We start from the raw sequence: 22,873 nt of genomic DNA, 5'->3' as shown, positions 1-22,873 counted from the left end.
TTTCAATTCGTACCTATATAGTCATACATTTATTATATACGTATAACTATATAGTATATGTAGTATAACTATATACAACTATTTAGTGAAATTATACCAAAATAAATAAATATCTACTGCACTTTACCTGAGTATGTGCCTCGACAAATACCATTTACATCTGTCGTGGAAGGTGTATATTATGTACATACTCTCTGTATTTCTATTTAAAAAAAATGTATTGCCTACTTATTCTATTTTATACTTTCACATGTTCTGTTGTCTAAGTCATTTGACTATGTACCGCTAAAACAAATGAATTTCCCCGGGTATCGCATCATAATCAAACATTCAAATTCAATAATCTCAACAAAATCCCACACTAAACTATACATTTTGTGTCATAATCGAAAATGTAATAAAAAAAAATACACCTCACAATCACATATCACAAAAGCAACTAAAATACCTTTGAATATGTTTGAGCTTTGTGACGTATGTTTTAATATATAAAATGTTTCTATATCTATATGTACACATTTGATTTAATGTTTATTATTCTACGTCTAACTTTACCCTTGGCTGTACGTTCCCAAATAAAGTTACGTTAAAAAATAATAAAAATAAAATTGTTAATCGAAACGTTGACATTACCTAAGAGGCTGTGCAATGTGAATTATAATCGACTTTAATTTTCTATTTTACTTTATTATCAGGACCTGAATGTTTGGATCTGCCGTGTCGAGCCACAAACTGTCGTAAAATGACGCAATCGTCCGACAGATGCTGGCCCTTGTCCGTTGAACAGGCGTGGATCTGCTGTAGCTCTTCTGAGTGGAGGACGTTCACTTTCTGTGTTTACCTGTGTTTATCGCATTCAGTCTGACACAGTTCGCGCGGACCAGCTTTGTCACCTTGGAGGAAAACGGCCACGGTGAAGAACGAGGATGTTTAAAAAGTACGTTGTTGATTATTTCCACCTTATAGCGTTAGCTAGCCGCAGCTAGGTGGCTAATGCTAACTGATCAGAAGTCGTGTTTTTGAGCCTGATTTAGATTTTGACTTAAGTCGATTAGACAAGTGGACATGAATAGTTATATTTTGTGAAATCCTCTGTTATTGCATTTGATGTGAAGCAGATAAGAAACTGAACGTTTCTGTGTCATTCAGCACCGACTTGCATCATATAATCAGAATTATGTCGCATCATTCAAAGACAACAGGAAACAAACAGAAACCTCTGCACACCAGCGGAGATTCACGTAGCTCTTTCAATGCATGATCACTGACTGAAACTCCTCGTCCCTTCCTGTAAGAACCTCCTCATTACATTACAGTGGTAGTGAAGTATTTAGAGCTTTTACCTAAAGGGAAGTATCACAACCATAGTTTGAAAAATACCTCAAGTTCAAGTTTCGTATTCAACTCTGTAATAGCTCTATCAGCAAATGCACTTTTTTTGCAGTAAAAAGTCTTCAATCATGGAGCCTCCATTGTCCCCAAGGATGATGTATTAGTGTATACGTAGTGTATACATCTCGTACTATTTGTAAGTATTATATGTATTATAATATTTTTCCTAAATCACAGAAGAGCTGTGCTGGTGCGTTAATCTGTATCAATGCACAAAATACTACAAGCTTATCAACTTTTATTTAATGTAAAATCAAAAATGACCAGTTGCTGTAGTCGTCACTTGAATTCAGTGTAATGCCAAAATAATCTTTATAGACAAAAAAAAGAGTAAACGCACAACCTCCTCAGTGTTTTCAGGTGTTGATATTGGCTATAAAAATCAGGATTCCATAATATGGAATCGTTAAGTGTTTGATATTGTTATAGTCTTCAAAAACCGCAATACAAAAAAATTCGTCGGGCAAAGTAATCTTTTTGTAAAGGTCCATTTAACTTTTTCCGCAGCTCTCACCTGCATCTCACGCATGTCATGGCCTTTACCTCACATGTCTTGTCCTTTGTTTCAGATTTGATGAGAAGGAGAATGTGTCGAACTGCATCCAGCTGAAAACGTCAGTGATTAAAGATATCAAAAAGCAGCTGTTGAACCAGTTTCCTGATATCGAGTCATGGCTCAATCACATAATGCCCAAAAAGGACCCAGTGAAAATAGTGAGATGGTACGACTTAGCGTTTTTTCTCATCTGTGTTTCATACGGGATATCTTTTTTCTTTTTTTACAGTGAATGATGTAGATTTCTTTATTTTTTTCTCTTCCAGCCATGAGCACATTGAAATCCTGACAGTGAATGGAGAGCTGCTTTTCTTCAGACAGAGAGATGGACCATTCTATCCGACCCTCAGACTGTTGCATAAATGTAAATTCTTCAAATGCCAGCTTGTTAACTGTTACATTATAATATTCTCCCACTGATCACTAACTCCTTTTTCATTTCATAGATCCCTTCATTCTTCCCCACCAGCAAGTAGACAAAGGAGCCATTAAATTTGTCTTAAGTGGTGCCAACATCATGTGCCCCGGGTTGACGTCACCAGGCGCGAAGCTCTACCCTTCTGAAGCCACGACAGTAGTTGTATCCTTTGGTACATGATGCTGCACATCTTGGGCAAGGCCTGAACTCCAATAGGGCAACTACTCCGTAACCCCTCAAACCTTTTACACCATGTACCACTTCAGAAAATATTAGGCTCTCCATGTACTACTGTTATGACCAACGTTAAAATACAGTAGCGTAGGCCTAACCTATTCAGCTAGAGACAGTTCACGCAAGATGAAGGTTTATTCCTAATAAGAAAAAAATGATTTAATGTTGACTGTTGTCAGCCACAGCCACGCTGGACAAAGGTGTAGAGCTGGCACTTATACACTTTCACACACTGGTCTATAGATGTAGACTTGGCTCCGTCAAATCTCGCTCCGCCTCCTCCAACTTAACTCTAGTGTGGAAATCACATTTGTCCCGAGTTAAATTCATCGTCATGAGTGGTTGATTATATAAAAGAATTGTGAAGCTTATTAATGATCCCAGAACCTGAGGGAAAAGTAACAGCGTGCACACAGAGACTCTGCTGCTGTACCACTAGAGGGAGCTTGCGTACCACTGTTGGTACTGTACCATAGTTTGAGAATCAGTGCCCTAGTTTATTCCCTTTTACTCCTTTTCTGTCAACGTAATTTATTATATTACATTTGTTGCACCATTGAAATACGATATCAACTACAGTAGGTCTTCCATTCTGCCGTTTTAGTATTTTGTTAAAACAAGACTCCTTGTTGTAAACTTGTCTATTATTCTACAATACTGTAACGTTGGAACCAGTATTTCCATCATTTTTGATGTCTGACAATTGTTTTTAGTAATTCACTGATAAAATAGCAGAAAATTGTGAAATATGCAGATGTTGCTCCCTTAAGTCCAAATTAATATATTCCTATTGATTTTGTTATGACATCAAAAGTCAAAACCCCCAAAATGTTGAGTTCATCATCATAGAAAACAGAAAAAAGATCTGCATTTCAGAAGTCGGTACCAGTGGAGTTTGGGCATTTTTGCAAAGAAAATGTTTTTTACATTTTAAATAATTTTCAAACGATCAAGTAGTACTGTAAATATTTCATATTCATTACATAAACTCCTTGGCCATAGTTTCCAAGTGAACTTGTTTTACACTTCTCATAAAAACTTAACTCTTAACTTAAGATTTTGCACTGTTGCTCCATTTTAGAGCTGTGTGCAGCACTCTTTCACTTTCTCTCTCTTACACACTCACATTCACTCTGATTGGTTCATTTCACATTGGTACAATATTAAAATGTGTGACCACCCGATGCATTGAGGTGATACTGTGACAACCAAATACATTTAAAGTTTTTCTTTAACGAGTGGACGCAGGCCATAATGGCTGAGGGTAAACAACATGCACTGTGTGTTGGCGTTATGAAGATGTCTGCGGAAAGCATGTAAGACTTTTAAGTATTTTATAGACTCAATATTTACTTTGCTGCTCTTGTGATGCACAATCTTAATCTGTATTTTTATCCGCATATATAGAGAAAAAGTCAACAAGGGAATCGGAATTGAGAACGTTCACTATCTGAACGATGGACTGTGGCACATGAAGACGTATAAATGATGACATCGGCGCACACACAAGCCCTCCCTCCCTCCCCTCCACCGGACACCATGACGCTCTTGACAGTGGGGCATGAGCTGCCAGTCAACTGTTTACACCTATGGACTTAGCCGTGTAACCTGCTGGAGGCTCTGAATCAAATCGCCATTATGCACAAATAAGACAAAGATCTTTTTTTTTTTTTGCATTGGATCCAATTAAAGATGCTCATGTTATTGTGTGGCCTGTGGTTTTAATATCTGAATCTAACAATATACATGACAAGTCATTTATATAATAACGTTATCTGCACTGCCAACAAGAAAGTGTTTGTTTAAGAACTATCAGTGCAAGTCTTTACGGCTTTTGTCAAGTTAAACAATGACTGACAGCTTAAATTGGGATGTGTTCAATTATCTCAGTCGCCAATTAATAAACATTCACTACTGGAGTGAAATACAATTGTCCAAATACAAAACCTAAAATAATGTTAAAGTTGTGTTGATCTATCTTCGTTAGTTTCAGAGCAGTTGTAGCTTGTTAAACTGCTATGCGTTTTATTCTAGACATGTTTATAATATTTACCCTTCCACACCCTTTATGTCAATGAGGGTGATGTAAATGATCCCTCACAGTCAGTAGTGTTATTAACCTTTGATATAATTAAACATGCATATTTGAATAGGGTATCAATAAAACCTGCCATTAAAACAGTTCCATAGACTACGTGCGAGGAAATAACCAGTGGTGGAAGAAGAACTCAAGATACTGGAATCTAAAAATACTCACATTAAATATTAGTCCTGCATACAAATTCAAGTCTCAAATATAAAAGTATTCATGGTGTGGAAAAGCTTGTTTCAGAGTATTGTATTATTTGATACTATCACTTTGTTGATGGGAAAGTAGAAATACTTAATATATAATTGCAAAGGTACTTAATTACATTCCACCACTGCAATCTGGCAATCCACTACTACCCCTGGTAATTAAGGCAGAATATAAAATGGTAGCAATGTTTGTTCACCTTAATAAAGAACCCATATATTGATTTTATTTACTTTTACAAAAAAGTAGTTTAGCTGTGAAGTTCTTCATATGTGGATAAAACCCAGCATACCATGGTAAGAAAATGAAACTTCACTATCAATTGGGCAAGGCTCCGGCATGTTTGATATAATATTGACTGGTATTTCAGTAAAATCTTAAAAAACCTTTAGTTTGTATTCTCACAGATATTAATTCATAATAAAGAGAGCAAAGCACTTAAAACAATTAAATAGTTTCAAAACAGTGTTATTTAACAACTAATGCAGCTTTAAGACGACAAAAAGACAAACATTTTAGATACATAACAAATGACAATACCCAAAACCTCCAGATAATTTGTATTATCTGGAGGTTTTGTTCTATTTCCCAGTTCTATCTTCATTCAAAAGGACGACACACCCATCGACTGTTCACCTACACCATAAAGAAATGGGGTGCTGATTGTGCCAAGTGCAAAAGGTACAAATATACATAAAAGAGTTGTTCCAACTCAGAATCAAGTTTTACCAACAGCATAAGAAAACTATCTCCCCAAACCTAGCTTTGCCATTATAGATGAAAAAATTAAAAAAAAGCCATATTCAGTTTCAAGGAATGAGTCTCTAGTCATTGTCTGAACCTTCAGGAGGGTAAAAGGCTAACGCGTCTTGGAAATCGTGGCCGTAAGGACGGAGTCTGTAAACTCCGAACATCATAACCTGCATCTGACCTGGTGACATCCCAGTAAATGTGACTGCCATGTCGGAGCAACAGCCCTCCAACACGTTATTGGGGTTCTCCTTCATGCTGTCTGATATCAGGGTGTGGACGCTCTTGCTGTTAAACAGGCCCTTCCCATGTGTGTCTTCTCCATTCTCTGCAAACACACCGGTGTATTTGAGACACACTGCCAGCTGCTTGTCATCATTCATCTTCCACAGGGCTCGTCCTCTCTCGGGACATTTGTCTTCATCCTGTAAAACATGCACCAGCCTTTTCAGAGCTTCGTAGCTGAGAACAATGCCACTCTCATAGTCCACATACTCCAGCTCGCCTGACTTCATAACGTTGCCCAGGTAGAAGGGTTCGCTGGGATCCTTAGTGAGCACCAGGTATTTGAGGTTCTCGATGATGGCAAACGTGGTGGGTTGCGCCAAAAAGAACCAGCGCAGGTCTCCAGCGTTCTCATAAGCATGCTTCAGAGCTTTACGTAACCTCGCCCAGTCATCTTTTTCATTCAGGTCTACTGCTTCCAGTGCCTTAGAGTCCTCTGAGGTGTAAAACACAGACTTATCACAGTGCTTGCTCCAGGTGTCTAGCGCTGCCGCCCAATAAACAATCAACTTTGGCTGGACCATGACGACGCAATAAACCTGGACTTGTTTGCTCAACTCCTGCATCTGAGCGTCAGAGAGCTCTTTCAACTCGTCTTTACTCGGGGCCTTGACGTGATGATGGTGGTGGTGCTCCTCTGTGCTGGTCTTCGGACTGGGGCTGAAACTGCTCAGGAGCGATAGCACCAAGCAGAAGAGGCCTCCCATGGACATCCCTTTCATGAAGGAGCTTCCTTCAGACACCATTTTGGCAGCAGACACTGAAGAAATACGAAAACACATTATTGTGGCTGTTGCATGCTCCCTCTGTGAGACGTAAAACGTAACCACAATATTCAAGTTCTTTCCTGCCCTGATGGCACACACCCTTTACCTGCTGTTAAACCCAACGACCATACCAGCCTACAAACCTGCCAACAGATTTTGCTTGAGGAACAGGTTTAGAGGTTAATAGATTTGATCATTGTCAAGTAATCAATGAATCACTTCAGTTATGATCACTAATTTTAAAAAGCAGGTATGGTTTTTCAATCAAATGTTAGAAAGCATTGTACTTTTTACTCTATTACAGCTTTTGCTACCTATTAAAAAAAAGGTACATACATTAAAGGTTTTAAACAATAAATAAAGATTGTGCACCTTTACCTGCTAAAACATGAAAGTGAATGCAGGAATAACCATAATGTTACAATATAATAAACAGTGTTTGACAATCTGCATAGTTGTTTCGACACTCATATGTTTGGCGACAATCTAATCAAAGCTTATTTACCATGTCTCTAAGACATTGGACAAGTCGATGAAACTGGTTGATGCAGCTCGTCTTATTATATTGGGGTTTGTTTGATCTCTTAATAAACTAACCACTGTAACATGTTGACTTGGCTTTAATATGTAACCACCAGTCACCAATGTCAGAAGTCAAAAGCAAATATACACACATTTTCCAGGAAACACACACACCCGGACATAACATGCACACACAACGGCATTGGTTTGTCTTTGTCAAAGATATTTGTCTAAGGCAGTGGTCACTAACCCGTCAGTCATTCGTGTCTACTGGCGGCAGTGCTGGCTTATCTCCTGCCAACACTTCAAAACAACTCGGTTTAATTTGGTTGACTCTACGGTATGAAGATGCGTATCTTCTGGTCTATTGATAACAATCGAAGCCCTGTTAGAACAATGAATGACTCAGAAGTGTTCTTAAACAGGTCCGGTAAGTGTTGATGAACAGATAAACTTTGCGGTTTATATCAGAATAAAGAGAGAAAATTATCTTTCACCTGAGTTTTAATGTTTATGTGAAGAATTTAGGACAGAAACAAATGGCATATATTTCTATTTCGGTTTCGGTTTATTCCTTCACCCAAGTACTGCACGCTACTTATGTGATGTCTTCTGCTGCTGTAACATTGCAAATTTCCCCATAGCGGGACTAATAAATATCTTAAAATTCCTATCTTATATTCAAGTCAAAGCCTATATGTAAAAACATTGTGCTGCAGTAGCAGCTTCTCTGCAGAACATATTGTTGAGCCGACATGCTACATATTGTGCATTGAATAAATAAAGTTGCACAACTGCCTTTCTTTTTGTATATTTTCGATCGTAAATTGAGCTTTTAACAGAAATTGCAACAAAAAAATGATACGCGCCTCCTAAGTGGGTCGTTTGGAAGATATCAGGGTGGTAGATCTGGGTTTACGTTTGGAATTAAAAAGTGATCTTGGGCTCGAAAGGGTTGGTGACCACTGGTCTAAGGTATTCAATACGGATGCTGTAATCAAGCCGGAGAGGATAATGTCCACCTCGTCCCACAACAAGTCTTCACTGTGTGTAGCTGCGACTGTGTGAGTGAGTCGAAATGCTAACATCTACATCTAACGTGGACAGTTTCGATGACACGTCTCCAACGTGCGTGTTTCCTCGACCGGTTTCGTCTTTTCAGGTCGACGTCCAGAATCTGAGCTGCTGTCCCCGGAGGCTGAGAAACTCCTCCAGCTCTGAGGATTGACGATTAAGTCGCTGTACGTGTGGCTAACCGATGGCTTCCTGCACTTACTGTCGACTATGGGCTTCCACCTGGGACAGAATAAGTAGGAGAAAAGACAAGTATTACTTTACCTAGTTGCGTTAGATCTATCCTGCTGCTGCTCTGAGCCCCAGCGCCACCGTTAATGATCAACTCAGCGGATCATGACTCCCATAACTAGTTATTCTAGCTCTTCTTCTAGTGCTTCTTGATCTACTCCTTGTTCTTCTTTTAGTTTAATGGCACCTACCGTTTAAGGCGCATTACCGCCACCTACTGTGCTGGAGTGTGGGTAAGGGGGACGAAATGAGGGGTGTTCAGCTGCAACATGCAACTTCACCACTAAACTCTACACACAGAACCTGTAAATCCTCTTCATTAATCCAGTCGCTTTTAAAAACTCAAGCAAGGCTTTATATGTCCCTTCCTTAATACTAAACAGGTGTGATGAACACCTACAGACAACACAATCTTATATAACATTCTAACGTATATAATGTTCACACATTCTTTCTCTCTTTCCTGCCCTGATGACACACACCCTTTACCTGCTCTTCAACTCAACGACCTTACCAGGCTACAAACCATGTATTGCTTGGCAGACATTCAAAGCTGGCTGTCTTTCAACTTTCTGTATATATATATAACCCTATATATAAGACTAGAGTTGAGTGCATACTATAACCAAGTCCCAATAGTCACCTTTAAGTTAATCAAGCTGCACTAAAATTTGCACACTCATAGATATTAGTATCCTAAATGTGCCTGATTTTTGTCATCAAGATCCATGAATTATTCCCTGGGAAATCAATGTTAAGGAAAGTGAAAAAAAAGCCCTGGATCCACACCCTGATCAGAGTCTGCTATTTTAATGGTTTGCATCATTCCACCAAGTTTTGTAGTAATTTTCCATTAGTTTTTTGCATAATCCTGCTATTTAGCAAACACATAAACAAACAAACAAACAAACAAAAACATGGCCAATAAAAACAGGGAAACAAGCAAATCAAATAATTTAGTGTTCCGGGAAGTTGGTTGTGTTAGGATTTTAATAATATAATTAGACACTATAGCCCCGAAAAGGATCGATTTTACGCGCACCATGTTTGTACCTTAACAGACAGAATTAATGTGTGTGTGTCTGTGAAGATGGCAATGAAACTGAACTCTAAACAAATGCAGTATGTTAGACAGGGGTGGGGGCAGGGGCAGTTTGGGCTGAATATGTGGGAGAATGTGTGGCCTTCACATAGTGACTTTTAGTAGCCGTTGCTGGCTGGTTTTAATCTTGAAGTTGGTTAGTGTGTGTGTGTGTGTGTGCGTCATATCGCAGTTCAGTCTCGCACCTGTCTGATAATGCCTGTTGTGGAGAGTGTACATCTGTGGCATACAATACACTGTACTTTAACTTGTTCTCATACCTAACTTACTATATTACAGCCTAAACTCCATTAGCTTTATTCAAACATCACACATACATGAATGCACTGTTTTCATAAGAAACTGTGACCTACCCTTAGAAAAAATTCTAGCAGCTGCCACTAGGTTCTGAAGGACAGATAGGAAAGGTGTTGTTTTGTCTATAAAATGCACATGCTTACGCACACAGAACATACAGCCGATAACGCAGAAACAAGGTTTCTCACTCCAATGAACAGCAACACCATATCTGCAAAAATACTGAAGACCCACAAGGCTTCAGCTGAAGGCCTGTCTGTAAAGCATGAAACCAAACACTGTCAGAATGTGAAGATTTTCCCAGCTACTGTCAAAGGAGGGGCGAACCTGGGAGCGGCTCCTCATCATTTGCAGACTCCAGGGCCAAGAGGATGGGACCACGCCTGCGCACCAGCAAGGGAGAGCCAAGGTCTGAACCATGGTGACTCCCCCTCGTTATTGACCAATGAAGTTATACCTACTATTATAAGTACTGTACCCGTCGTCCGTTCGGGGCAACTCTTGACTACCCCGTGCTACTAGAAAGCCGAGGCTGTGTATTGAGTGCCCATAGCTATGTGCACATAGCTATGCTGTACCTTTTCATTGCTTCTGAATAAATACTTGTTGAACCAAACCGAGACCGGCTCTTCTCATAAAAGAATACGACAGGAAGCATGTCTCTGATTCCAGGACCATAAGCACCGGTTCCCCTCAAGGCTGTGTTCTTTCCCCTCTACTCTTCTCCCTGTATACCAACAGCTGCACCTCCAGTCACCAGTCTGTCAAACTCCTTAAGTTCGCGGACGACACCACCCTCATTGGGCTCATCTCTGGTGGGGATGAATCCGCCTACAGGTGGGAGATTGACCATCTGGTGACCTGGTGTGGTCAGAACAACCTGGAGCTCAATGCTCTGAAAACAGTGGAGATGGTTGTAGACTTTAGAAGGAACCCAGCCCCACCCACCCCCATCACCCTGAGAGACTCCCCAGTCGACACTGCGGAGTCCTTCCGCTTCCTGGGCACCATCATCTCCCAGGACCTCAAGTGGGAGCTGAACATCAGCTCCCTCACCAAAAGACTGCTGCAGTTGGCCTTATCAACAAGGCCTGGGACCCCCACCTGACTTGGACTCTTATCCCGCCCCCACGCCTCAAGTCTGTGTTACATTAACACACATTACATAACATTGCACATTGCATATTGCACATTCACATTGCACTCCTGTTTTGCATTTTGCATTTTACTTTTTACTTTACTTTTTATATCTTTTATGTATTTTTATTTTATATATTGTTTTTTTCTTATGTGTAGTACTTATTGTGTTTTTATGTTTTATGTTCATTGTATGCAACTATATACCAAGGCAAATTCCAGGTAGGTGTAAACCTACTTGGCAATAAATACATTCTGATTCTGATTCAGATTCAGATTATTTGTGTTATTTATATGTCAGCTTTTAAGTCACTGTTTGACCGTAAAACCAACTACTGCTGTTTTTCTCCCTCCTCTCACTGACTGCTCAGCAGCCACATGCATCAAATGCTGTTGTTTTTTTAGCAGAGATGTGGAGACAGACGAATAAATCACCCGACACCTGCTCCTCTGAAGAGCATCAGTCAACTCTCAGTTTGATTAAAAGCCACAGCTCGGACTACTTTTGGTCTTTTAGAGTTTTGGACACAATTTGGTTTATGACCTAATATTTTTAACGACATTCCCATCAATTCCAACGAAGATGTGTTAACATTTAGCTACAGAATCCACATAAGAGCAGCCTATCAGAGCCACCACCATGACTGCAGACTAGTTTATCCTTCATGTTTTACATAATCTGTATTTTGTTCCACACCAGCGATTTAGCACAGCATTTTTTAAAAATCGTTTAACGTTGAGAACAAATGAAACACAATAGTCATTATGAAGAAAGGAAGAACATGAATAGTTAGCACAGTGTTAAGAAAAGCACAACGCATTTCAACAATTTGCGTTCGAATTCTTGTTTTTCACCCTAAATGTTTGAATTTGTTCTCATAGTGCAGCAGAGTGAAACACTCATCTATACTTTGATCTACATGTAGAAGTGAAAATTTAAAAGACAAGACACCTCGGTGTTAACCCTCAGTTGTAGGTCCCTTTGGATGAAAGCATTGAGTAAATACAAAAATGAAGAGAGAAATATATATTGAAACAGCACTTTATTGTCGATATATAACTATTTTGCTCTATAACAAGAAATATTAGTTTGCTTTTACCTTTAACTTCAGACTAATGTCACCCATAGACCGTCGCAACAATTACGTCAGCAAAGTGAATCACTCCAAATGACGCAGAAACCCACAGTTACATACTTCCACCGGCTCTGTGACCTCAGACATGAGCGATGAGACATTTGAACAGAAATGGTGTCAGACATAAAGCATCAGAGCTTTTCTGGACAGCCGCTGATTACTGCTGCAGAGCAAACATTTGTTAGGCCTCTCTGTACAAGCACAGATAGGCTCCGGCTGAATTGACAGGGTCTCCTAAATTGCATCTATGACGCCTGATCCATCGTGTCCAAACCATTAAGAAGGAGACTGGGTGTGATGATAGTGTATTGATCAGATTGTGATGGATGGCCTCTGGGGGTATATAAGTGAAGTTCTCAGTCGGCCTGAGGTATCGTCCAAAACTGACCCTTTACAGACAGAGGCACCATGATTTCTCTGGCTTTGTTTTACTTCGTAGCTGTGGTTTGTTCTGCCAGACGGACACATGCTCTACCACTGTACCCTGATACCGACCTGGAGCCACAGGCAGGTGAGACTCTGAACTCTTTTCTTCCTCTTGTGCCGAGTAACTTGATGATTTAACGCACTGTGAACTCAGCAAAATTCTGTTCATTTTATTCCCTCGAGACTTATTGATTGTAGTATAATCTTGATGTTGATTTAACTCCCAGAATCAATTTTCTGAAAATATCTGCTAAACTCAAGGGATGTTGACGTCCTAGTGACAGAATGATAAGAATGTTTTTTGTAATTTCAAACAGATTTCATTCAGAAATTAGTATCAGAGGTCGAGGACGGGCCAAACACTGCTGATGGGGAGCAGAGAGAAGTTAATAACATGTACCCTCTGCTAATGCAGCACAATGAAGGTAGAGACTCCTGGAATAAAGGTATAAATTATATATATATTTTTAAAGTAGATATTTGAGTACAAATGAGTTAAATTGGATTTTCAAATAACAATGTTTTATTTCATTTTTCCCTCAGGGACTAAAGAATCCGCACAACAAGACAGGTTTGCCAACATGGTAAGGCTGATAATATGCTTAAAACACGACACGTATAAAACAGTATAGCACTATTCAAAGGAAAGTTACAAAGTGCCACAAGGAAAAGATCATCATCACAAGAAAAAATGTATTAAAATATAAGACATTATTAGGAGGGAACAAAGTAAAAGGAAAGAGTTTTCATGGATATTAAAGTGAGTCACTGAAGTAGGAAGATTACTTCATTAGCCTTATTCTCGGAGATTGGGGCTCTGACTACATGAATAAAATTAATAAAAGCCTTTTACTCATGTCTGCCATAATTTTTTTAATTTTTAATTTCAATATATGTCATCTTTTCTATAGAACAACTTCACATGTTACATTATTAGCCTAAAATAAACTATATCTAGCATTGAGCCAATGCAGTGAGGCTGATAATCAGATTGTGTGATCTCTCCATGCGCCTGTACAAACACCTCTCTTTGTTTGTAGGTGGAGGGCCTGAAAGAAGCCGTCTTGAAGCTGGCAGCAGCCGACAAGCTTCGCTCTCAGGGTTTTCTTAGATCGGAGCAGAATTTGCCAAAAACGAACAAAAGAGGTGAGTGACTTGAGTTTCCTTATAAACCATCACTGATGAGGGGCTCAGGCATTTAGTCCTGAGGTGAGTTCACATCAAAACATTTATGACGCGACCCAGACTTCCTTTATTATAACCCAATGATCTAAAAACAAGGATGTTAAACTAAGACTTGTGAATGTTGATGAGAATATTCTGCTCAAGTAGAAGTATTTTTATCAGAAGTGAAATTGCAGGACAAAACTCTCAAATAAAGTGAAGCTCACTTACTATAATGTAGTTGTGTGCAGCAATAGGGACATTTTAAGTTTTGTTGACTTCTATGAAGATGTACTTTTTCTATCATTATTACAACTATGTTTCCCTGTATAATCATTATCTATTATACAGCAGCTTTAATAAATAGGTATCCACTGCAGGGTTTACAGTTGTTAAGAAATACACAACTAAAAACCTATATTTGCTTAAAATCCATAACATATAGGAAGACTTGCAGTAAAGTGTTAAAATATGGAACAGTAGAGGTACCAGCACACTGAAATATTACTTCTGATAAGTTCACATGAGTAAATAATATATATCTATGCATCTAAATCATAGAATTTCCTTTAATGGCCTTCAGGATTTGGACAAAATTAATCACTCAACTACAAATGAGAATAAATGAAGGAAAAAAGCAACAGAGGAGAGGCAGACATAGAATAGATGTGTATTTGTATAATGATAAAGATGAATATATAAAATATGTGCACTGTGTTAAGGGATTTCATACGTCTCCAGCTTTGTTCCTAACTTTTCAACGTCTGATGTCCTGACAGCGTGTTTCTGGAAATACTGCGTCACCAGCTAGAGCTCAGCCGCCGCAGGACGTTTGCTGGGATTTTGCCAAGACCAGGACGCAAACGCCGTCACTCTCCGTCACCAGTTCTTTTTCCCTCCAAACGTTATATCCATCACATGAACTTGATCGTGAGAAAATATATTTTTGAAGAAGTAACACTGTGTTTTTTTGTGGCTGAAATTAAACTTGAACATCAGATGTGTTATTTATGTGGCTTGTTTTTGATGTTTAAAGTTCAAGGTTTTTTTAACTATATACTGTGTAAGACCTAAGGAAGGAAAACTACATGCAGGATACATTTTTCATTTCACAGAGCAGCGTTATAGCACGTGTCAACACACACACACACACACACACACACACACACACACACACACACACACACACACACACACACACACACACACACACACACACACACAAAAATCAAGGATGATTGGTGTTTTTTAATCATTGTGACATTGCAAACTTACAGAATATAATAAAAAGGATTTATATCATGTTTTATCTAAAAATCAACTGTTTGTGAAGTTGCTGCTCAATCTAACACAACCATACACACATTTAATGGAGGGTGTCTTGATCATTAAAAGTTTTGAAAATATATATATTTACACTATAAACAAAAATTCTGCTAAGTTACATCAACAGTCAATTGCACATTTGGCCTTTTCAACTTGGCATAAAAAATACCATTTATCTGCGGGCGACTACGGATAAATATTCAATACATAAAACCAATAAAACATTTTGCTCCTACCACAACAACAGGTCAATAGTGTCTGATTGATTGCCACAGTTTACTCTCGGAGGTTGTAGCGCCCTCTACAGATCATAATGCACGGTTATACTTGGGGGAAAAACAGGGTATGAATTACATAGAGCAGAAGAAAAGTTTATTTCCTCTTGTTGGCCACGGTTAGGTAAGCCTTCTCGATTTCGATGTTGGCCGGACAAGTCTGTTTGAACTCCTCTCTCTCGTAGGCGTTCTGAAGGTATCGCCACACACCTGTGAACTGGGCGGGAATGTCAAAGTCGCAGTACTTCTTGGCAGCGACCTGGAATCAATGGAAATAAAGGAAGATCAAATTTAAGCATTCTGAGAAACACATATTACACCAGGTGCCTAAAGTTCAGAGAGAAATACTCAGATCAGTTATTCAATGTGCTCATGTTTTGGTCATTAACGGGTACGCAGTTTTTATCTGGAGGTCTACTAGAACAGTCCTACAAGCTGTAATGTTCGTAATACACATTTGTCTCATTCAGAACAGTCATATCTGGTTAATACTGGAGAATTGTATCTTTTTGGGCCTTGATCGTTTGTTTAAATGATGTCAGAAGTTTCTCAAAGTTCTTATAAGTATTGTCAAACACCTTGCCTCTGTGTTTGAAATGTGCTGTTTATATTTATGAACTTCCCCTGTCTTTTAACATTACGGGTGTCAGTTCAACACTATAATTAGAAGAACAAACAACACAGCACAGCACCAGGGATGAACAGAAACAATACCAACAGGAAAACAGTGTCTCACCCTGATGACATGCAGTTTGGGCAGCAGGTTGCAGTCGGCTAAGGTGAGGCGGTCGCCATCCAGGAACCTTCTCTTGGAGACGGAGACTGTTTCTCTGGAGTTGTGGTCGATTTCCTCTGGGAGGGGCGAGTTCAGGTAATCATCCAGACGTTTAAACTCCCGCAGCAGATTTCTCTCCTGCACTGGACGATCAGGAACAGAAAGTGGTGGAAATGAACTAAGTACTCAACTATACTCACTGTAGGTACATGTTCAAGGCACCTGCACTTTACTTGAGTATTTCCATTTTATGGCACTTACTCAGAAGGAAAAATTGGGCTTGCTACTCTCCTACAATTATTTGAAATGTATCTGAAGTTACTGGTTGGTGGTGGAATATTTATTCATTTATTTTAGTAAAGGTATCATTAGCATTGAGTACATTTACTGTTACAAGCATAATAGCCCCAGAGAGCCTTATAACTCCTATTGATTTTACATTATTGGATTCTAATTACTCATGGGCTAACAGATGAGCAGCCTTTTAATATTATAAGCTGAAGCCTATATCTTAATATGTAAAATTGTTTGTCATTAACAAAACACCAAACTATTGAGTCTAATAATAAATTCTATAAAATCAAAACATGCAAATAGTCACAAAATAGAGTTATTCTCCACCACTAGAAATAATAAGTGAAAATATCGTGAGGCGTGAGGGGTTGAATGAATGAACAGAAACTGGTCTTACGGGCGTTATTGGAACTGTTCTTGATGAAAGCAGAGAACTTTGCAAAAATGTCAGCGCCCACGTCAAAGGACTCTTTGTTCAGCGGGCTGAGATGAGGGTACCTGCAGGGGGGGGGGGAAGAGAAAAGAGAAAGTAAACATGTGCAATGAGAATAAGCACTCACCAAATTCACTGCAAAAATGATTAAGCACACATATACCTGGGTGGGGCCACTGTTTGTTCAAGAAATTCCTCGATCTTGATGAAGTCTGTTTTCAGGGTGCCGTTGTAGAGGAGGAACGGAGGGTTGGTCCCCGGGGCCAGGTCCTTGAGCTCTGCTGGTTTCCTGGAAAGACATTGAAAGATGTTTTCTACAATCAGACTGCTCTGAAGCATGTCAAAACAGAGGTTGGAGGTTGTCAGATGTGTTGTGGGGGATTCATTTCAATATAAGCTGTAGGTTTAGTTATAAAAACACTGCGCTGGGAGAGGCTGCATATTTCAGAGGCCTGTGTGTGTGTGTGTGTTCTGAATCATTGAATTATCAGCAATCTTTCAAAGTTCCCTGGTCTTATTTGCACACCGGTAATGACCCTGAGAAATTCAAACAATAAAAAGGTTCAATTAAAGACGGTGTTTGTCTGAAAGCGACACTGAGATCTTTGTGCATTTTGAGTTTACAGGCCCCTCCCTCTGACCTCGGTTAGTGGGAGAGCGTACCTGACAAGTGAGACATGGTTTGGATTACAAAAGAAATAACGTCTCAATTTCTCTTGTACAGAGTTCTGTGTGAAAGTCCCCGCGACCAGATGCTCAGGAAGTGTTAGTGCCAGAGGAGAGGTGCTTACTTCCTCATGTCAACAGTGGTCACTGTGAACTTCACTCCTTTCAGCCACAGAACCATGAAGAGCCTCTGGCAGAAGGGGCAGTTCCCCACGTTCTCGCCGTCATGTCCAGCCTGGAAAACAGAAAAATGAATGATGATGATAAAGTCAGTATTTCTGAGTTTCTTGAGGCCTCCATGCAGCAGCCGCAGGTTCTGATCCGACCCGGGCCCTTTGCTCCCCGTCTCCCCAGCTCTCTCTCCTCATTTTATGCCTTCGCCACACTATCAATAAAAGGTTAGAAAGGCCCCAAAAACTATCTTATAAATAATGAACCACAAATATACAGCATCTCTCCATGCTGATAAAGAAGTGAAAGGAGTGTCTGGGATATTTAAAGGCAGTTTCCTCCCCGTAGGGGAATAGCGGCCATTGTGTTGTGGTGGAAAACAATGGATGCGGTGCCCTCAGCAACATGTGCGCTCCTCCTTCAGCAAACATTCAAACCAGAACAACAAAAGTCAGGCCAAATCCGCTCATGGGTTTTCTCAAGGCTCCAGCTTCGAACCACAATTTTTCAATATGTCGATGTCAAAGAAATTGTGACATTTTGGGAACAATCCACCTTCCTGCTGTTATAGTGAATTGATGCCACCATCACGATTCAAATCTGGCCAGCTGACTATGTTTTCTCTTTAGTGTTTAATACATGCAAAGAGACAAGAGAAAAGTCTGTACTGGACTGATATTTAGTTGATTTTATCACTTAACTCCCCAAACTGGGAGAACTATTCCTTAAAGTGACTGTAACTTAAACGTTCAACATCTAAAATCACATAACATACTATCTATATTGTCTTTAGCTTCAGTTGACCCCATTTTATCTGAAAAACCATATCTCTGCATGGATACCATCAACTAAAACACATATGTGCTCAGAGAAAGAAACATTTAGAGATTCAAGTAAATTTTAGTGATGGCATATTAGAAAAATAATAATAAACTTTATTTATATGGCACCTTTCAAAACAGCTACAAGGTGCTTTTTTAGATAATTTAAAAGCAAATGTAATTGTGAGGTGACAAATAAGTAGGACCGCTGACTAGGAGTCTTCTTAGTGTATGCGATTGTGTGCATGAGTAAAAGTGGGTGTGCCCGGCCCAGGCCTGGGGCCAGTCACCCTGCCTGCTCCTCCTGGGTGTATAACGGTGATAAGGTGGACTGTCTGTCGAAGGCCAGAAGTCACAGATAAAAAACATAACACGCTGTGACCTTCAGCAGGAACACAAACACTTCAAACATCTGGTATCTGGAGACCCATTGAAATGAGAGTTGTCCTCTGATTGATGCTGCTTTACTCACTGTAGATCTCTGCCTTTTTATAAAACTGTTAAGTGAGAAGCAAACCCTTTCGTGACACCTTGATTTTCTTGTATTTTCCTTAGATAACATTTCATGAAACAGTGACATCTAAGCAGCACAGTCAAGAATTCAAGAGTTGTTTTTGCCTGAAATGCCATGGTTCTTTTTGCAAATCGATAGAGAAACTGAAAAGAAACCACTAACCTTAATGAACAACTCGATGCTTGGCTCCTTGTCAGAGTTCTGCCGAAGTGCCATCTTCTTAGAAAAGTCTATTCACTCTTTTTGGCTCCAGTCAAAGCGTCTCCTCAAGTCAGTGTGGAGGCCTGAAATATCCACAGAGCTGAAGAACAAACTGATGATTGGTGCCTCTGCACAAACGCTGCTCTGGTTTCAAGTGCCTCTCTGGTCGTGGATGTCAGGAGAAAGAGTTAAACACCTCACTGCTGCTTGTGTTTTGTCTCAGGGCTCCTTGGAGGCTATCTCTGTGAACACACTTCACCAGCAAGAGGAGAGGGAGGCTCCAGAGGAATGGGCGGGGTGCACACTCTAACATGCCAAAATCTATGAGGAAAGAGCTTAAAATAGCAGCTCCACTCTGCATTTTGCAATATACAGCCCCTGATAACGATGTGTGACTCAAAACACAAATTTCCTTTACAGCCACTCACATTCCAACACTGTGAGATGGTTTAGAAAGGAGTAATGGAGGGTCACTTTTCACAGGAGGGCCATGGTTTGATACAAAGCAGCCACTGTATCCTGAGGGACTCTGGGAAAACGGTGGCAACACCTAATCTAATTTAGTTTCTGAAAAGTAGCTTTCAGTCTCACATCTGTGTGACTTAATAACGAACCATAGATTGACTTTGGCTACAGGAATGTTCAGAAACACCTGGACACACATATAATGATTTATTAGTCTATTTTGCTGCCATATGAAAAACAAAAGTTTTTAGAAAAAAGCTAAATGTTTTTTATGGCTGATTAATAAGTGGTTGACAGATATGTAAGTAGGTATTGATATCGGTAGTGATGGAAAGTAACTATGTACTAGTAAGTATTGCACCTGAGAACAAATCTGTGGTACTTGTACTTTATTTGAGTATTTCCATTTTATGCTACTTCATTCTTCTACTCCACTACATTTGAAAAACTTTTACATATTACACACGCAATCACGTTATAAAACGTGGCTTTATTACTGAAAAAAACTACAAAATAATATATAAAATCATTAATATTAACCTCAATCAAGTACTGCAATATAATTCCTATATGAATGGAATAATAATTCAGCAATGTGGTATTTAATACTATAACTCTAGTGGTCAATTTCTCCATCGAATACTTTTATTTTGACTTTACTTTTCATAGATTTATCTATCAACACTTTTATAATAATACGCTTATGTAATTTTGTTATGTTTTCAATGCAGGATGTTCACTTGTAATGGAATCATTTTTACAGTGTGGTGTTTTCTTCACCATTGTTTGCACAGAATTTACAATGTCATACTACTTTATACTTTTACCTCACAATCTATCTATATATATATTCATTTATGCTCCATTACCTTTATTTGAAATTTAGTTACAAGTTACTCTGCAGGATTTTGGAAACTTATACAAGCATTGTTATTAAGTACAATAAACACCCTAGCAGTATTATTGATATTTGAAATGTTTAGTTCTCTGTATCCTGCATAATTTAATTGAACATATCTTTACCAATAAGTCATCACTTTATTAAATATGAAAAAGTGGAAGTTTACAAGTAGTGCACTACTTTTTATGCCACAATATTTTAGTTCTTTGCGCCTGTTTATTTCATGATAAGTTCCTGTTTGTTTTTTTCATTGTGTAGCCTATTCCTTAGTGCTGAAGAAACACAGATTTAACTTATATTAAACTGAATTTAATATAAGAACTGTTTTTTCCTCCCTTTACAGAATGTAGTAGTGTATATTTAGCTTATTGTACACTATTCTCTACTCTACTGTACCTATAGAGCAGGTCTAAGTGGGTTTTGTCTCCATTCTTTCAAATGATCAAGGGATATTTTGAATCACATGTTTGTATCTGACAGTTTTCTATCATCTCATGACCACATGTCCTCAGAGATTTGGCGACTAAGTGATCACTTTCATTTTGATGCTTTTTGTAAATATATCACTAACAGTAAATCGGAAAAGGGACATTTTATTATGAAATCCCCACGCTGGGGTGTAGACTTCCCCAAACAAACATGACCAACAACACCAGTGAGATAATGCAACACACTAGAAGGAATTTAGCAAAAGCAATACTTTACTGATACAAGACCAGTGCCATGTACCCACCTCATTTATCTTTAGAGTATTTAGGGAATTTATATAACTGAGAGGGAGGATGGAGAAAAAATCTTTTATCATCATTTAAAAAATTCCAAACACTTCTTGGAAATTTGTTGAAAAACATTTAACCGTGATAAGAAATGTCTACTAATGTCAAGGAGGTGACCCGAGAACTAAAACAGACAGTTTGAATGAATAATTACTTTCTTTATTGACACTTGCTTGGAATTTTACTGGAGTGTACCGTGGGAGTGTCACTCCTACGCACATGATTAAAATGAGGGCTTCACCTGTTAAATTATCACCCGACATTATTACGTCCACTGCTGTGAAGGGAGTGTTTGAGTGTGTGTGATAAATGACTGGGCTGTTATTCAGAAATTCATTTTGATTCACCTTCGCAAGTGGCTGCAGTCACTGATAATGTCCTGAGCTCAGCGGCAGTGAGTGATTTCACATGTATTATGTCTCAGTGTTTGGTTGGTATGACAACAGCCCTCACAATGCGTTGAGAGGTTGTGTAAAAGGGAAACTAAGATCAATCACAACCCTTCTAGTAAACTGAAACCAGTAGATCTGGCAGAGTGAAGAGCTCAGGTTTCATTCCTGGAAATAACTTGCAGCTCTGGAAACGCGTGACACAATTGGTCTGTAACTTCCTTACAGACAAAAAGATGGGAGAGGCCAGTCTCATGGCGAGAGATACACATATCTCCACTGGCCACACACAGCTGCTGGAAGTGACCTCCTGGAAAAAAAGAGCCTTATCTCCATAAACAGGACCCTCGCTGTTGACAAATCCATGACAATGAGTCTTGATTTTGCACACACACACACACACACACACACACACACACACACACACACACACACACACACACACACACACGAAGGTCAGATATCCTCATCAGGACTTAAATACACAGTTCAACATGTTGGGAAATAGTCTTATTTACTTTCTTTCTATGATGATGAGAAGGGCGACGCCACTCCCCCGTGAGTTAAGTACAAAGCAGGAGCTTGGTGATGAGGGGGATTTTAGGGGAAAAAGCTAACCTGACTACCCGGTGGTTCAAGATCAAGTGACTCTAATTAATCAACAAAAGGCTCCAACAAATACATCTCCTGAAACAGGCCCTTTTCTACAACAGACATTTTGAATTCTCTCAATAGGAAGTAAGAAGGTTCCTTGTTCCAAAGTTCGGTGGGGGTTTTTCTGTGTGGAGTTTGCATGTTCTCCCCGTGTCTGCGTGGGTTTTCCCCTGGATACTTCATCTTCCTCCCACGGTCTAAAGACATGTCGATATAGAGTTAGATTGATTGGTAGATGTGGATGTAAGTGTAAACTGTCTCTATACGTTGGCCCTGCAATACGCTGGTGACCTGTCCAGAGTGTGCCCCGCCTCTCACCGGATGTCAGCTGGGATTGGCTTCAGGACAAGCGCTATAGAGATGATGGCTGGATGGACAAAAGGGAAACCATAAGTTTTAATAATAATAACTTTTACACAGTCTCC

At 39.3% G+C, this 22,873-nt stretch overlaps 4 protein-coding genes across 8 annotated transcripts; 2 read left to right on the top strand and 2 right to left on the bottom strand.

Moving 5' to 3' along the window:
* The first annotated feature begins 750 nt into the window (after positions 1 to 750).
* mcts1 (MCTS1 re-initiation and release factor) lies at positions 751 to 4,304 on the top strand. Its single transcript, XM_034598004.1, has 6 exons — positions 751 to 937; positions 1,962 to 2,114; positions 2,215 to 2,312; positions 2,395 to 2,528; positions 3,849 to 3,916; positions 4,008 to 4,304. The coding sequence occupies exons 1-6, from the start codon at positions 927 to 929 to the stop codon at positions 4,087 to 4,089; spliced, it is 546 nt and encodes a 181-aa protein (XP_034453895.1). The 5' UTR covers positions 751 to 926; the 3' UTR covers positions 4,090 to 4,304.
* Positions 4,305 to 5,111: 807 nt separating this feature from the next.
* c1galt1c1 (C1GALT1-specific chaperone 1) lies at positions 5,112 to 8,676 on the bottom strand. Of its 4 annotated transcripts, none has more exons than XM_034598001.1 (2): positions 8,559 to 8,676; positions 5,112 to 6,691 (listed from the first exon to the last, which is right to left on the bottom strand). In XM_034598001.1, the coding sequence occupies exon 2, from the start codon at positions 6,675 to 6,677 to the stop codon at positions 5,721 to 5,723; it is 957 nt and encodes a 318-aa protein (XP_034453892.1). In that variant the 5' UTR covers positions 6,678 to 6,691; positions 8,559 to 8,676; the 3' UTR covers positions 5,112 to 5,720. The 4 variants fall into 4 exon arrangements, with proteins under 4 accessions (XP_034453892.1, XP_034453888.1, XP_034453889.1 ...); XM_034597997.1 differs by having other exon boundaries at positions 8,554 to 8,630; XM_034597998.1 differs by lacking the exon at positions 8,559 to 8,676 and adding an exon at positions 8,313 to 8,547.
* A 3,896-nt stretch (positions 8,677 to 12,572) lies between these two features.
* urp1 (urotensin-related peptide 1) lies at positions 12,573 to 14,954 on the top strand. The gene is made up of 5 exons (XM_034598005.1): positions 12,573 to 12,708; positions 12,941 to 13,069; positions 13,167 to 13,207; positions 13,664 to 13,769; positions 14,567 to 14,954. Exons 1-5 carry the CDS (start codon positions 12,606 to 12,608, stop codon positions 14,596 to 14,598), a joined length of 411 nt encoding a protein of 136 aa, XP_034453896.1. The 5' UTR covers positions 12,573 to 12,605; the 3' UTR covers positions 14,599 to 14,954.
* Positions 14,955 to 15,020: 66 nt separating this feature from the next.
* clic2 (chloride intracellular channel 2) lies at positions 15,021 to 19,513 on the bottom strand. Of its 2 annotated transcripts, none has more exons than XM_034598003.1 (6): positions 19,225 to 19,513; positions 17,682 to 17,791; positions 17,054 to 17,179; positions 16,855 to 16,955; positions 16,125 to 16,306; positions 15,021 to 15,647 (listed from the first exon to the last, which is right to left on the bottom strand). In XM_034598003.1, the coding sequence occupies exons 1-6, from the start codon at positions 19,276 to 19,278 to the stop codon at positions 15,486 to 15,488; spliced, it is 735 nt and encodes a 244-aa protein (XP_034453894.1). In that variant the 5' UTR covers positions 19,279 to 19,513; the 3' UTR covers positions 15,021 to 15,485. The 2 variants fall into 2 exon arrangements, with proteins under 2 accessions (XP_034453894.1, XP_034453893.1); XM_034598002.1 differs by lacking the exon at positions 19,225 to 19,513 and adding an exon at positions 17,900 to 18,359 and having other exon boundaries at positions 17,682 to 17,859.
* Positions 19,514 to 22,873: the final 3,360 nt, after the last annotated feature.

The sequence above is a fragment of the Hippoglossus hippoglossus genome, chromosome 10, assembly GCF_009819705.1.
Source record: "Hippoglossus hippoglossus isolate fHipHip1 chromosome 10, fHipHip1.pri, whole genome shotgun sequence".
Classification (NCBI taxonomy): Eukaryota; Metazoa; Chordata; class Actinopteri; order Pleuronectiformes; family Pleuronectidae; genus Hippoglossus; species Hippoglossus hippoglossus.
Note: the sequence above shows the minus strand (reverse complement) of the source record. Positions and strands in the feature narration are given on the sequence as shown.

Excerpts from the sequence above, each read along its gene's own strand:
- clic2 (XM_034598002.1), bottom strand. The coding sequence starts at position 17,924 with ATGAGGAGAGAGAGCTGGGGAGACG. Across the intron at positions 17,860-17,899 it reads GAGAGAGAGCTGGGGAGACG|TGCATGGAGGCCTCAAGAAA; the intron begins GGGAGCAAAGGG and ends ACCTGCGGCTGC. Across the intron at positions 16,956-17,053 it reads CAAACAGTGGCCCCACCCAG|GTACCCTCATCTCAGCCCGC; the intron begins GTATATGTGTGC and ends CCCCCCCTGCAG.
- mcts1 (XM_034598004.1), top strand. Across the intron at positions 2,115-2,214 it reads CCAGTGAAAATAGTGAGATG|CCATGAGCACATTGAAATCC; the intron begins GTACGACTTAGC and ends TTTCTCTTCCAG. Across the intron at positions 2,313-2,394 it reads CCTCAGACTGTTGCATAAAT|ATCCCTTCATTCTTCCCCAC; the intron begins GTAAATTCTTCA and ends TTCATTTCATAG.
- urp1 (XM_034598005.1), top strand. The coding sequence starts at position 12,606 with ATGATTTCTCTGGCTTTGTTTTACTTCGTAGCTGTGGTTTGTTCTGCC. Across the intron at positions 13,070-13,166 it reads TAGAGACTCCTGGAATAAAG|GGACTAAAGAATCCGCACAA; the intron begins GTATAAATTATA and ends TTTTTCCCTCAG. Across the intron at positions 13,208-13,663 it reads AAGACAGGTTTGCCAACATG|GTGGAGGGCCTGAAAGAAGC; the intron begins GTAAGGCTGATA and ends CTTTGTTTGTAG.